Genomic DNA, 12,340 nt, shown 5'->3' with positions numbered 1-12,340 from the left:
TGAGCTCATTTAAAAAGAATTATGAGATATCTTAAATGAACCATAAATCTGGGTCTTTAGGTCAAGAAGTCTCCTTCTCTTTGGTTGACATCTTATTCTGATGCTAATTGAGCATGGTGCCTAGATGATCTAAAGTTTACAAGTAGCTTTTAATCTTTATAAGGACAAATTTGTTATTCTGGAGCTCAACCAAACAACACACTATTGCTAGATCTAACACTGAGTCAGAAGATAAGATAACAGTTGCAAAGTTAGTTTCTGTGACAACTTAGGTGCAACGTACCTCACTACAAATCTTGTATTTCATAGATTGACTACCACTTTGTTCGATAAAAGGTCTTTAATACAGAAATTAATGTAAAGTTTATTTCTTGCAGATATTCTCACTAAGACTTTGTTAAGGTTTAAGTTTTAATCACTTCAGGGACAAGCTCAACCTTATGGAGATTGGCTTGAGGGGGCATGTTAAGATAGTTGTCCCAAATCCTATGCCAATTAAAGATAAGTCCAAACCCATGAAGACTCATAATGTGATATGCAAATTTAGAAGCCCATGAAGACTCGTAGTGATAACAATTTAGAATGAGTCCAAGCCTATTAAGTCTCCTAATATAACTGTACCTTTTCAGTCTTCTCGTAACAAGGAGACTTCTAATGTGAAGACATGATCTTCAGAAAGACTCATCCTAATGTTAAGAACTTCTCTTAATTTTACTCTTATGTAGAAACTCAACTCAACAATAATTTCAAGATGATTGAAAATTGTAGAGTTTGGCCTAAACTTGGATGTACTCTTGATGTCTATACAAATAAAGGGAGCTACTCTCCTCTTTGCATCAAAATAGAGAGAGAGAGAGAGGGCTCATCATGGACAGGTCACACCTGACCAAAAGCGCTCACCTTCAAGTGAAGTGAGTGTGTCTCCTTTTCATTGGCATGGTTGAGGGAGGAAGAGTAGAGTTGGAAGGTGGAGGGAGGAAGGGTTAAAGTGGAGCTGAGTCAAATCAGCGTCCAATGAGGGTAAGAGGGGGGTTTGGGAGGAGAAAATGATGTTTTCATTTTCAGTGGGGTTCTTTCCTTACCCAATTTGAAATTGGTTACAACGAGGCCGTCCGATCAAGTGAGATGGATGGTCCATTTTAGATTGGTCGGATCAGTTCAAAAAGAGTGACAGGCTGAACGGATCTCTCTCTCTCTCTCTCTCTCTCTCTCTCTCTCTATATATATATATATATATATATATATATATATATATATATATGGTTTCAAAACAAGTTTCATAGATATCAATACTTCAAGTTTGGTATAAAAAAAATCATTGATTCTGATCCCTGTTTTGATTCCGAATAGGCACTTAGGCAGTTTTGATTCCGACGTTCAGTTCCAAACCAAATATCCGTATATGTCGGATTCAATAATTTAGATCCGAACAAGAGTACGACCCGTTTACTACAGCAGAGGACTTTTGGCCATATATATATATATATATATATATATATATATATATATATATATATATATATATATATATATATATATATATATATATATATATATATATATATATATATATATACGGAGAGATGAGTTTGGAGGGGTTTTATTTTTCCTGCAATCGTTCCCACTCAGTGTGTCTGCAGAAAAGAGGAAAAAACAAAAGCAACAAAAAAAAAGAAAAAACAAGAACGCATTCGTCCTCGTTAGGGCATCGAAGGACTTCCTGTCGATCCATCGGTCCCGACTGCCGCGAAAATATTCAAATCCCTTTTTCTAGCCGTTGCGGCTTCCGTCGCCCACTTTCAAACCAGTCGGCGTCGGACCTCCCTCCACACCTCGACCGTTCCAAAATCGCCCCGGCTTTGCCGACCAACAATCTTCCTTCTTCTTCCCTCCCTCTCTTCAAGCCGTTAAGGTATATCCCTCTCTCACAGATAATCCTCACCGTCAATAATACCTTTTTTTTCTTTTATTCGCTTCGGAATCCGTCTAAAATTTCGGTATCACGCATCGAATTATCGCTTTTGCACGTTCTCTTATCGCTTTTCGTACGATGGACGTGCTGGAAAATCTTATTCTTCGGCCTCTTTTCCCGGTGTTCTGGCTAAGGTTTTTCTCGAAACCCAACCCTAGCGCCGGGAAGGTTTTCCGCTTTCGCGAACTTGCGATCGATGGTGTTTTGGGGGCGTTTGGGTTTGAATTTTGGAGCTTTTGATTGGTTTCTGCTCGTCTTCTGTATGGATTTGATGGGTAATTCGCTGAAACCGTAGCAGAAATCCATCGTTCGAGCAATTAGTTGTGGGAATTTTCACGATTTTGATGTGAGACTCGTATATATGTCCATCTTTTTACTTAAAGCTCTGAAATTCTGATTCAAGTCAAGCTCGAAGTCTTGATTTCTTGCAATGCAAGTCTCAGCGAAGATCATGCCCTTTAGAGATTGAGGTTTCTTCCTCTTTGTTTTCGCATTTTTTAACATCATTGTTACTTGTATGTTGGATTGGCGGCATAATAAGACCTTGGGGGAATTAAGCATTCAGCAGGTTCTTCTTTGCGCGCTTCTGAAGTTCATCTTTTTCGCTGACAATGTTTATGGCAAAATTCTCTTTGATACTATCGTTTTCCATCAGATCTTTCTTTTGGTTTCTTGATGAGAGCATTCATAGAACTCCGATGCATGCATTGCTCTTGATGTGTTTCTTATTGTGTTTTTGCTTGTTTGGTTTCTAGATTCATAGAACCAAGTACTCGAGGAGGATGAATCTGGATGGATGGTTGCTAGACCTTTCTTACTAGTTCAGTATTAGACAACCAGTTCACAGGGGTTCGGTATGTTGAGCATGGAGATGGTGGTTGGGAACAATAATTCTCTTCCTCCTTTCCTCAGCAAGAGCTATGACATGGTTGATGACCCGTCAACGGATTTAATTGTCTCATGGAGCCCCACTAATAACAGCTTTATAGTTTGGGATCAATCTGCATTTTTCCAGGATTTGCTGCCCAAGTACTTCAAACACAACAACTTCTCAAGCTTTGTAAGGCAGCTCAACACATATGTAAGTGTGGTTTGTTTGTTCGTGTTGATAGTTATATCTGTAGTTGTAGCTTGTGATGCTTAGAGTTTTGGTTTGACAGTCACAAACCTCCTAACTTGTTGGGTTTCCTCATTTGCTTATTTTGGCTCTATCATTTCATGGCTATGTGACATGGATATGTTTGTGGATACGGGATACAATCATTTTATGACATTTCCAATATGACCAACACATAAGGGGAGACAGAACGGGAGCTAAAATGGAGAATATCAGCGTTACATGGTTTTGTGGATTCTTAGCTTTATTATATAATGTGCATTATAACCATTTTTCTGCTTGCATGCTGATGTGAAGGTTTTCCAATATAATATAACTTTTCTTGTATCTTTCTGATGTGACCGCGGTTTCAATTACACGAATGCTTCTTTCACAATGTCCTCTGCAGACAATGGTTTATGAATGGATGTGGTTTAGTCTGTTTCTTTGGCATACTGTTAATTGTTGGTTATCCTCATCAATTTTCAACATTGTTATGAAGCGAGTGATAATATGTTGCAGTTAAAGCATTGAATTAAATCATGCCCATAAACTAGCATGTTTTTTTGGGTCCTGTAATCACACTGTTACTGTTGGACCAGGGTTTTCGGAAAATTGATCCTGATCGCTGGGAATTTGCAAATGATGGTTTCATGAAGGGGCAAAAGCATTTGCTAAAGAGTATTAACCGGAGGAAACCAAGCCAAAATCATGCCCCACCACAGCAACAACAAGCACAGCAGTCTCAAGGGCAAAACCAAACTGTGGAAGCATGCATAGAGATTGGAAAGTTTGGTTTGGAAGAGGAAATTGAGAGGCTCAAGAGGGACAAGAACACACTCATGCAGGAGTTGGTAAGGCTGCAGCAGCAGCAACAAACTACCGAGCATAAGTTGGAGAACATGGGAAAGCGCCTTCAAGGAATGGAACAACGACAACAACAGATGCTATCATTTCTGGCAAAGGCTATACAGAGTCCTCTGTTTTTGGCACAGTTTGGGCATCAGAGTGACAACAGTAGGCACATGCCCGAAGTAAACAAGAAAAGGAGACTTCCTAAGCAGGGAAATCACACAGAGAGTGAGCATGCTCAATCTGATGGGCAGATAATGCAGTATCAGAGACCTATGAATGAGGCAGCAAGAAATTTACTGATGCAAATATTGAATATTGATGCATCTCCAAAACTGGACTGTTCGTCTCCCAATGGTGCTGACAACATATTTGTCAATTTTGAGTCGGTGGATGGAGGTGGTCACCGAGCATCTGGACTCTCCACCCTTGTTAGAGTCCATGCAGGTTCAGGATCTTCATATTTGCCTGTTACATCAAATGGATCATTGGATATGGTTGCACTACCTGAGAGTTCAAATTCTGGTTGTCTTTCTGGCTTTTCTGAGCATGTTTACTCCCTCAAGGATCGTTTGACTTCTGAGATAGCTCAAACTAGAGAATCGACGACAGAGAGCAGCAAGCCCATTGACAATATTAATGGCAGCCATCCAGAGTTGGCAACAGGAATGGAACTTGTGGATTCTGTTTCGCTTGAAGTGGGCTTGTCCATGCCTATGGAAGAAGATGGAAGTAATTCAATAATTAATGAGATGCATAATTTGCCAAGCATCAATGATCCATTCTGGGAACAATTTCTTGTGTCCAGTCCTGTATCTGAGGATGTTGAAGAGACACAGATAGATACACAGGAGATTGTGGAGGATGGAAAGGATTTCATATTGCCAGTACAGGTGCCTGGCCTGGATATAGATAAAAAATTAGACAATCTCACAAAACAGATGGGACTTCTAATATCTGAAAGGAAAGGCTAAACTTGGGTTCATGTATAAGGGTCATCTGAGTTCATTTTGGTGAAAGAAGTCACTGCCAATACACCTTCAAGCAGAATTCATGTCTTATCTTATGATACCCTTTATCAGTTCCATGTGGATGATGCTGAATGGTCTGTGCATGAGTTCAATTTTCCTATATATAAGCCTTTTTTGGGCACTACTTTACCGCTTGTTTGAATTGGAATGCTATGAATAGTGTGTCACCACAAACAGGAGTTAAGTCACAATGACCAAAGAGCTTCGTTCTGTGGTTCTAATCGTATCTGATGATTGGTGCTGACTCCATTCTGGAAGAGATCTCCAGTAGCATTTCTGCAAAAACAACAGCGTAAGTAATGATGCTGTTTATGAGCCTTTTATATAGAAAATGAGATTATTTGAGCTTCTCTGCGGAGATTCAGTTATACTTGGCAGTTTTTTTCTGAAAGCATCAACAATCTTCTGCATTCAACTGCCCACGCTGCGTGGTCTCGGCTTCAAATTCCGTGGGGGGCTCATCAACAATTTTCCTGTGATCTTTTGCCAAAAGAATTTCTTTTTTTCTTTTTAACCAATTGCAAGATTTTCTCCTGCCAAGAAATGGTCATTTGAAAAAAAAGACGTGTGTTCAGGAGTTTTTGGCGATTAAAAAATGGACGGTTGACAAAACACAAGATTTTTGTGATTTAAAAAATTAAATTTTTTTTTTTGAAAAAAATACAATCCGAGGGTTGATTCTTATTAAATCGACCATGCTGAATCCATCTATAAGGTCAGATTTGATGAAAAAACTTGCATCATAAGATTTAGGAGGGATATGAAGATGGGGAATGACATAGGGGATGACTGGAACCGAACTAAAAGAAAACGTGCCTGTAAATTTTTAAAATGACAAATAATGAACCTAATTAAGCTCTAGACATGAAACTAGAAAAGATGTGGTCTTGATTGGAGTTTGTGCTTCTGATGTAGCCGGGTGTGGAATGGATCTTGGGCATTCTGTTTGTCAAGCCTCCTTGAAGATGCAGAAAGGGCGCTGCAGCCCTTGATCTAGGCTCACAATTGGATCCATTTGGATGGGCCAACCCTTCTTTGTGTAGATGCAGGAATCATATCCCTGCTTCATCATAGTTAGACATAAGGTTACTCATCAAATTAACCTTGTTAAGTTATTGAAGGTTTAGTGCTTAGATTAAGTGGTTCCTTACTAATGCAGTCTAATATCATTTTTGGTGAGTTTAAGCCAAAGATTTAGTTGACTTAACCCCTGAATTCACTCTACACGTACTTTTTTTTTTAATGAATGAATGAAATTTTATTGAAGAAAATTAGTAAGAGCATTATATGGCAATCCAACTTCGCCAATAGGATATCCTTATTTACAATCCTTGATCAGTAAGACTCCTCACTTCTAAGTAGGGGTGGGCATTGGCCCGGGCCCGTTTAGAGCTCGGCCCGCCGGGCTTTTAAGTGTGGCCCGGCCCGGAGATGGCCCTGTTCTTAACGGGCTCGGGTTTGAAGAGCAGCCCGTTGGCCCAATGGGCCAATGTTGAAGCGAACCGGGTCTAGTCCATGGCCGGCCCAAATTCATTTGTAAATAGTAATAAATAACAAGTTCCCAACTTCCCATGCACCCAATTAATTATCTTTCTAGTTTCCATAAAGTTAACCTAACTAATTAGGTAAATAGTAATAGTTGCCAAGTTACTATGCAATAATTAATTTTTTTATTATTATTAAAAATTAATAAATAACTCAAACCCATCAGGCCGGCCCACATAAATAACAGACCAGGTTTTGGCTCGATACCTAATAGGCGTGGACCTAAAACCTTGGCCCAAACCCTGCCATCAGGCTGCCCGGCCCATTGCCCACCCCTACTTCTAAGTGCACTAAATTTTTTTGATGACAACGAACCTTCTCCAAGAACCGGGTCACTTAATGGGCCCGCCTCCTTGGGAGGTAAATGCCACTAAATTTCGTAGCATCAGTTTCTATGTGCTTCACCAACAAGCATGAAATGCTCATATTTATGATGGTTTGACAGTACTTCTAGCAGGATTACGATTCTTATCCAAGAAGGGATTAGCTCTTATTTGTGAAGAAATCCAAAATAAGGATTTGGAAGGAATTGATATACGTGGTTTCCCTTTCTATTTTCATGACTCCATCAATTTCTTTGTCGCAAAGAAACTAATATACGAATTGGAAATTGTGTTTCTCCTATACTCGCTTTGATCCTTCTTCTATCTGTTACTACTTCTCAAGCAAACCATGTTGCAAATTTTTCATAACTTTAAGGGTGCGTTTGGATATTTTGAGAGAGAATTTTCATAGAAAAGTGAATTCTCATTCAAAGGAAAAGTCAAGAAAGAGAATTTTCAATCTCTAGATTTCCATTGTTTGGATAACTGGCATGCAAATGAATTCTTTTAAAAATTCTTAACTTAATGTAAGGCTTCTTACTTATAAAATAGTGGGTATAGAAATGAATTTTAAAATTTTAGTAATAAATGGATTAAGATTTGTACACTTTTGGATCATTTTTGTACTCAAATCAACGTTTTATGATATCCATGTTTTGATTTGATCGAGTCTGATTCATTTGAACATTGTACATGTGAAAACCTTGATTTAGGTCTTCTTTTATCAGATTCAATATCACTATACACATTTTGGATATGAATCCAATCTTAAGATCATTGTACCTAATTTGAATTGGGATCATAAAATTTGGATTCAGATTTGGATCAGTAGAATGTAACCTGTATTTGATCGATTTGCAGCACTAAATGAGCACACTAGCCCCACCATCAAGATTCTAATATTATTTTATTATTTGTTATGTTTATTAAAATTTTTATTTTTATTTTTTTCCTTCACCTCTTTGGCTTTTTCGAGAGAGAGAGAGAGAGAGAGAGAGAGAGAGAGAGAGAGAGAGGCGAACTATAACCATCAATATTACAATATGAAAATAGGTTCAACCAACATTGAACCTACCGGATAACCAAACACGGGCCCAAGACATGCCAAGGAGCCCCAAAAATAAGGAAAAAAAAGAAAAGGAGAGATGAAAGGGGAAAAGGAAAAAAGAAATAAGAAACAAATACAGTTAGGCAACGAGCATCACCCTGGATCATAAATGGTCCCTGGAGGCAGATGGTGTTGCAGATCAGGGATGCTGATGCGGAGAATGGCGTATATGTCCACCAAAATAAGGTTCACCATTTTGTTGAACACTGCCGGAATATGCCGAAAAATAACGTTGTTGCGAGTCATCCATACGGCCCACCATGACGAGAGAAGTCAAGTTCGCCAAATAATTCGTCATTTGTTGCAATGACGAACTGGCTGAGGACCCCACAACAAATCGTTGGCGAACAATTCCTGGCGCACGCTGACCCCCTTTCATCTCTCCTTTAAAGATGTTTTGAAAAACAGAGCACTCCCAAAAAAGGTGAAACGCAGATTCTTCAGCCGCCTCGCACAAAACACATTTACTCGAAAGATGAAATCTGATGGATTTGAGGAAGTTGTCAGTCTACACCCGATCATGTAAGATTAGCCAAGCCAGGAAACATGATCTCAGAGTGGGACCCTTGCCCCAAATCAGGCTCGTCGGGAACCGGTCCACCCCCGACGGAAGGAGAGCGAGGTAGCCTTCTTTTGAGCGGAAAGATCCGTTCGGAGCAAAGTTGCGTCCAAAGAACTGAGACTGCGAGTCAACATTTCCATTATGAGACAGAACTGTAGACCATGCTTAGATCCATGATCGACGAAGCTTTGACATTGTTCGTTGACGCACGCTTATGGCCCCCACCAACGATTCCACACCACCGTATTTAGCTAGAAGCACGCTTGCACACGGAGACCCAGGTTGGCGTGCAAGCCAGCTCTGCTTCACGACAAGAATCATACTTCTTAGTCGGGGATCCTTGATTCCCAACCCCCCCTCCTATTTGGGGGTAGTCGAAGTGTGTCCCACCCTATTAGGTGGCGCTTGTTGTTGGGACCTCGCCCAAACCACAGGAAGTGCGTCACTACCTTAGCTATCTTCTTACTAACCCTCATAGGCATCAGGAACATAGACATAAAAAAACCTGGCATAGCAGATAGAACATGCTTGATGAGAGTCAGTCTACCCGCGATAGAAAGGTAGGACGCTTGCCAGCCCGATATTTTATTATGAACCCTTTGGATCGTTGATACACGACTGATTTGAAGCGGCAGACCTAGATAAGAAAAAGAGTTTTCCGATACCGAGCATCCAAATATCAGTTGGCCCATGTCCAACATTGATGGAGGGGCATTGACCATGGATAGACAACACTTATCGTAGTTCAAGGATATACCTGACATCGATAGGAAAAAAAGGACAAGCTTGAATGTTAACATTTGTTGGATGGAAGCCCTTCCGAAGATAATTATGTCATCAGCGTAGGTCAGGATCTGACTACGACACTCTTGAATACCGAGAGACTCGATTAGACCACCCTCTTAACCAAAACCACCAGGCCTTCAGAGACGATGTTAAAGAGTAACGGAGACAGATGACATCCTTGTCAAAGACCACGACCAAGTTTGAATTGTTTTCCCTTGACCCCATTGATCTGAAAATGTGACTGGACATTGGTTACCAGCTCATGCAGCCAGCTAGAGAAACGCCTACCGAAACCCAAGTTTGCCAACATGTTGAAGAGGAACGACCAATGAACTGAGTCGTAGGCTTTATGAAAATCAAGCTTAAGAGTGAAGAAGGCCCCCCCGTTGATCTTGAGAGAGTGCAACACTTCTGTGGCCAAAATGAAGGAATGTTGAAGTCTTCTGTTAGGAATGAAGGCAAACTGAGCCTCCGAAAAAATCCTAAGAGCAATTGACCGCATCTTGTTAGCCAAGACCTTGGCGATAATGCGATATAAACTCCCCAACACTGATATAGGTCTAAACCGTGAGATAACTGATGCGGCTTCATCCTTAGGAATAAGCGACACAATTGCTAGGTGAGAATGAACCGACAATCGGCCATTTCAATGAAACTCGACGAAGACACTAAAAATGGCACTCTTAACGCATTGCCAGAATATGCGAAAGAAATCCACTCGATACCCATCAAATCCTGAAGCTTTCCACCCAGACGAATCCTGCACCACCGAGACGATTTCTTCTTTGGTGAACAACCCCTGAATCGAGTTGGATATCACTCGATCCATGGACAAAAATAAAGTTGTACCCATATTTCCACCTACAGCTTGGTTGCAGGAATACAGGTTAGAAAAATAGTTGGGGACAACATTGATTACCTGATCGCCCGAAAAGGAGACACCATTGATATACAGAGTGTGAAGCACATGTCTTTGATGCTTGTGAGACGCTAAAGAATGAAAGAACCTTGTATTTCCGTCACCCGCTTTAAGCCAAGTCACCCTTGACCGCTGCTTCCAACGAATCTCATCCTTTAAACGCCAAGATTGCACTAGAAGGGTCAGCTCGACTGATCTAGCATTGAGACTTTCAATATCTGATGCATTCATAAAGGTCGTATCCAAGAGAGACTGATTGATAGAAGACAGCTCTCGCTCCCAATCTCCCATATTTTGGAATTTGCTTATTCTATTGGAAATAAGTCAAGAATTGATATCACAGGATAGTCGAAAAAGCTTAACCATGCATCTTGTAGCCGCCCGGACCGCAAAGCAAGGTCTACTCCAAGATTGATGGACTAATGACTCAAAACCTGCCTCCTTAAGCCACCATTGCTCAAATCTAAAGGATCTGTCACCGGTGAAGCCTTGACCCCATCGGATAACAATCTGACTATGGCCTAAGACAGATGGTGAAAGAAGACAACAAGAGATGTCATTAATAGAACTCAGCAGATCCGACGAAACGAGCACCCTGTCTAGCAGACGGAAGCACGGTCTAGATCGTCGATTAGACCAAGAGAAAGCTTCACCTACATGGGGAACGTGGTACAACTGGTTCATTAGAATAAAGTTTTGGAACCTCCTCATTAAAGCCGAGTAGGTAACCGGAATGCTAGAATCGATAGGAGATAGAAGGCAGTTGAAATCTCCCATGATAATATGTTGGTCCCCAAATGATGCAATGACCCTATTCAAGTCCAACCAAAACTCCTTCTGACGGCTTTGATGGTGGGGACCATACACCATAGTGACCACTGCTGGAATAGTCTTTGGAGGTAAGGAAAGAGTGATGAAAATGAAAAATGTACCTTCATCCACCTGTTGTAAGGCTAGAGAATGCTTCCCGAGGATAAGGATGCCTCTCTCATATTGAGTCGCAGGCTTGAAGAAGAAATTTGCACCACGCCAGATTTCAGAGACGACGGAGCTCGAGATATCTACCATCTTTGTTTCACAAAGTGCAATTAGATCGGGCTTTTCTTGACGGATCCAACTCGCCAGGAAAAGACGTTTGGTGGGATAATTCAGTCCCCGAATATTCTAACACAAGATCTTCATAACTGAAAGTCCGAAAATTCTCGAGGAGTGTGGATCCTCACAGACCGCCTAGGAAAGACCCCAGACTCGTCGGATGGAGATAGCGAAGGTCGACGACGTCTCCTTATTAAGAGACCACCCCACCCAGGTTGAGATAACCCCTCGACCAAAGGAGATAGGGTGTTGACATTTGTGATACGCCCATCATCCGCGACCAAGGTCAGTAAACGATCTGCGATCGCGGCCAAGGACTCACGATAACATAATTGATGCTGAGTAGCTGGGCTTGGGACAACACAAGCTTGAGACGCTGAGCTGTATCGCCCACAGACAGGCCCATAATGGATGAGAGTTGACCACTCATAGATGACGAATCCGCAAGTGATGGATAGACCAGGTTAGGGGAGCCCTTCAGGCCTTTGAAGTCACCCTCCCAGATGAAAGAGGAGATGTTCAATGCAAACGGAGCCCTGCAATACACGACTAACAAAGGGGCACTTACCAAACTGATGGAGACTAGGCAAATCGGACAGACGATGCACTTGGTTGAGATAGACGAAACCAAGGCTGAAAGGCCATCAACCAGCTTATAGAAAAAATGTTGTCGGATCGGGACTCCGATAATAGGCGACCTGTGGGCTCGAGCAAGGAATGAGTCCTCCGAAAGATGAGACCTCTTTCGCGAGAAAGGCCCAATCTCAGATGCCCCATAGGTCGTAGAAAACAAAATTGAGGATGTTGCAACTGCCGAGAGGCCGAGAGAAACCTTAGTCGCCAAGGCAACCCCTGACGGTCCCCGATCCCCATCAAGCTCGAAGAAAGGATCCACCAAAAGGTTCCGCAACAACATAACCCAAGACTCAGACCACCCAAAAAACCACGACAGCTATCATCTTCCTGATCGAGGCCAAGATGCCTCGTCACACCCGCCATTCCACCTGATAACCCGCCCAACTTCGAACAACGAGCCCATAAATGATGATAC

At 41.5% G+C, this 12,340-nt stretch overlaps 1 protein-coding gene across 2 annotated transcripts; it reads left to right on the top strand.

Annotated features, from left to right (window-relative positions):
- Window positions 1-1,598: 1,598 nt before the first annotated feature.
- LOC149846648 (heat stress transcription factor A-1-like) lies at window positions 1,599-5,075 on the top strand. 2 transcript variants are annotated; one of them, XM_089998104.1, is made up of 3 exons: window positions 1,599-1,912; window positions 2,728-3,053; window positions 3,671-5,075. In XM_089998104.1, the coding sequence occupies exons 2-3, from the start codon at window positions 2,829-2,831 to the stop codon at window positions 4,892-4,894; spliced, it is 1,449 nt and encodes a 482-aa protein (XP_089854230.1). In that variant the 5' UTR covers window positions 1,599-1,912; window positions 2,728-2,828; the 3' UTR covers window positions 4,895-5,075. The 2 variants fall into 2 exon arrangements, with proteins under 2 accessions (XP_089854230.1, XP_089854229.1); XM_089998103.1 differs by lacking the exon at window positions 1,599-1,912 and having other exon boundaries at window positions 2,699-3,053.
- Window positions 5,076-12,340: the final 7,265 nt, after the last annotated feature.

Source organism: Nuphar pumila, chromosome 2 (assembly GCF_984573655.1).
Source record: "Nuphar pumila chromosome 2, dmNupPumi1.hap1.1, whole genome shotgun sequence".
Classification (NCBI taxonomy): Eukaryota; Viridiplantae; Streptophyta; class Magnoliopsida; order Nymphaeales; family Nymphaeaceae; genus Nuphar; species Nuphar pumila.
This window is presented reverse-complemented; position numbering and strand designations above follow the sequence as displayed.

What these genes read in the sequence shown, in the direction of transcription:
- LOC149846648 (XM_089998104.1), top strand. Translation starts at nt 2,829, where the DNA reads ATGTTGAGCATGGAGATGGTGGTTGGGAACAATAATTCTCTTCCTCCT. An exon ending in TAAGGCAGCTCAACACATAT is followed by an intron (nt 3,054 to 3,670) that starts GTAAGTGTGGTT and finishes CTGTTGGACCAG; the next exon opens with GGTTTTCGGAAAATTGATCC.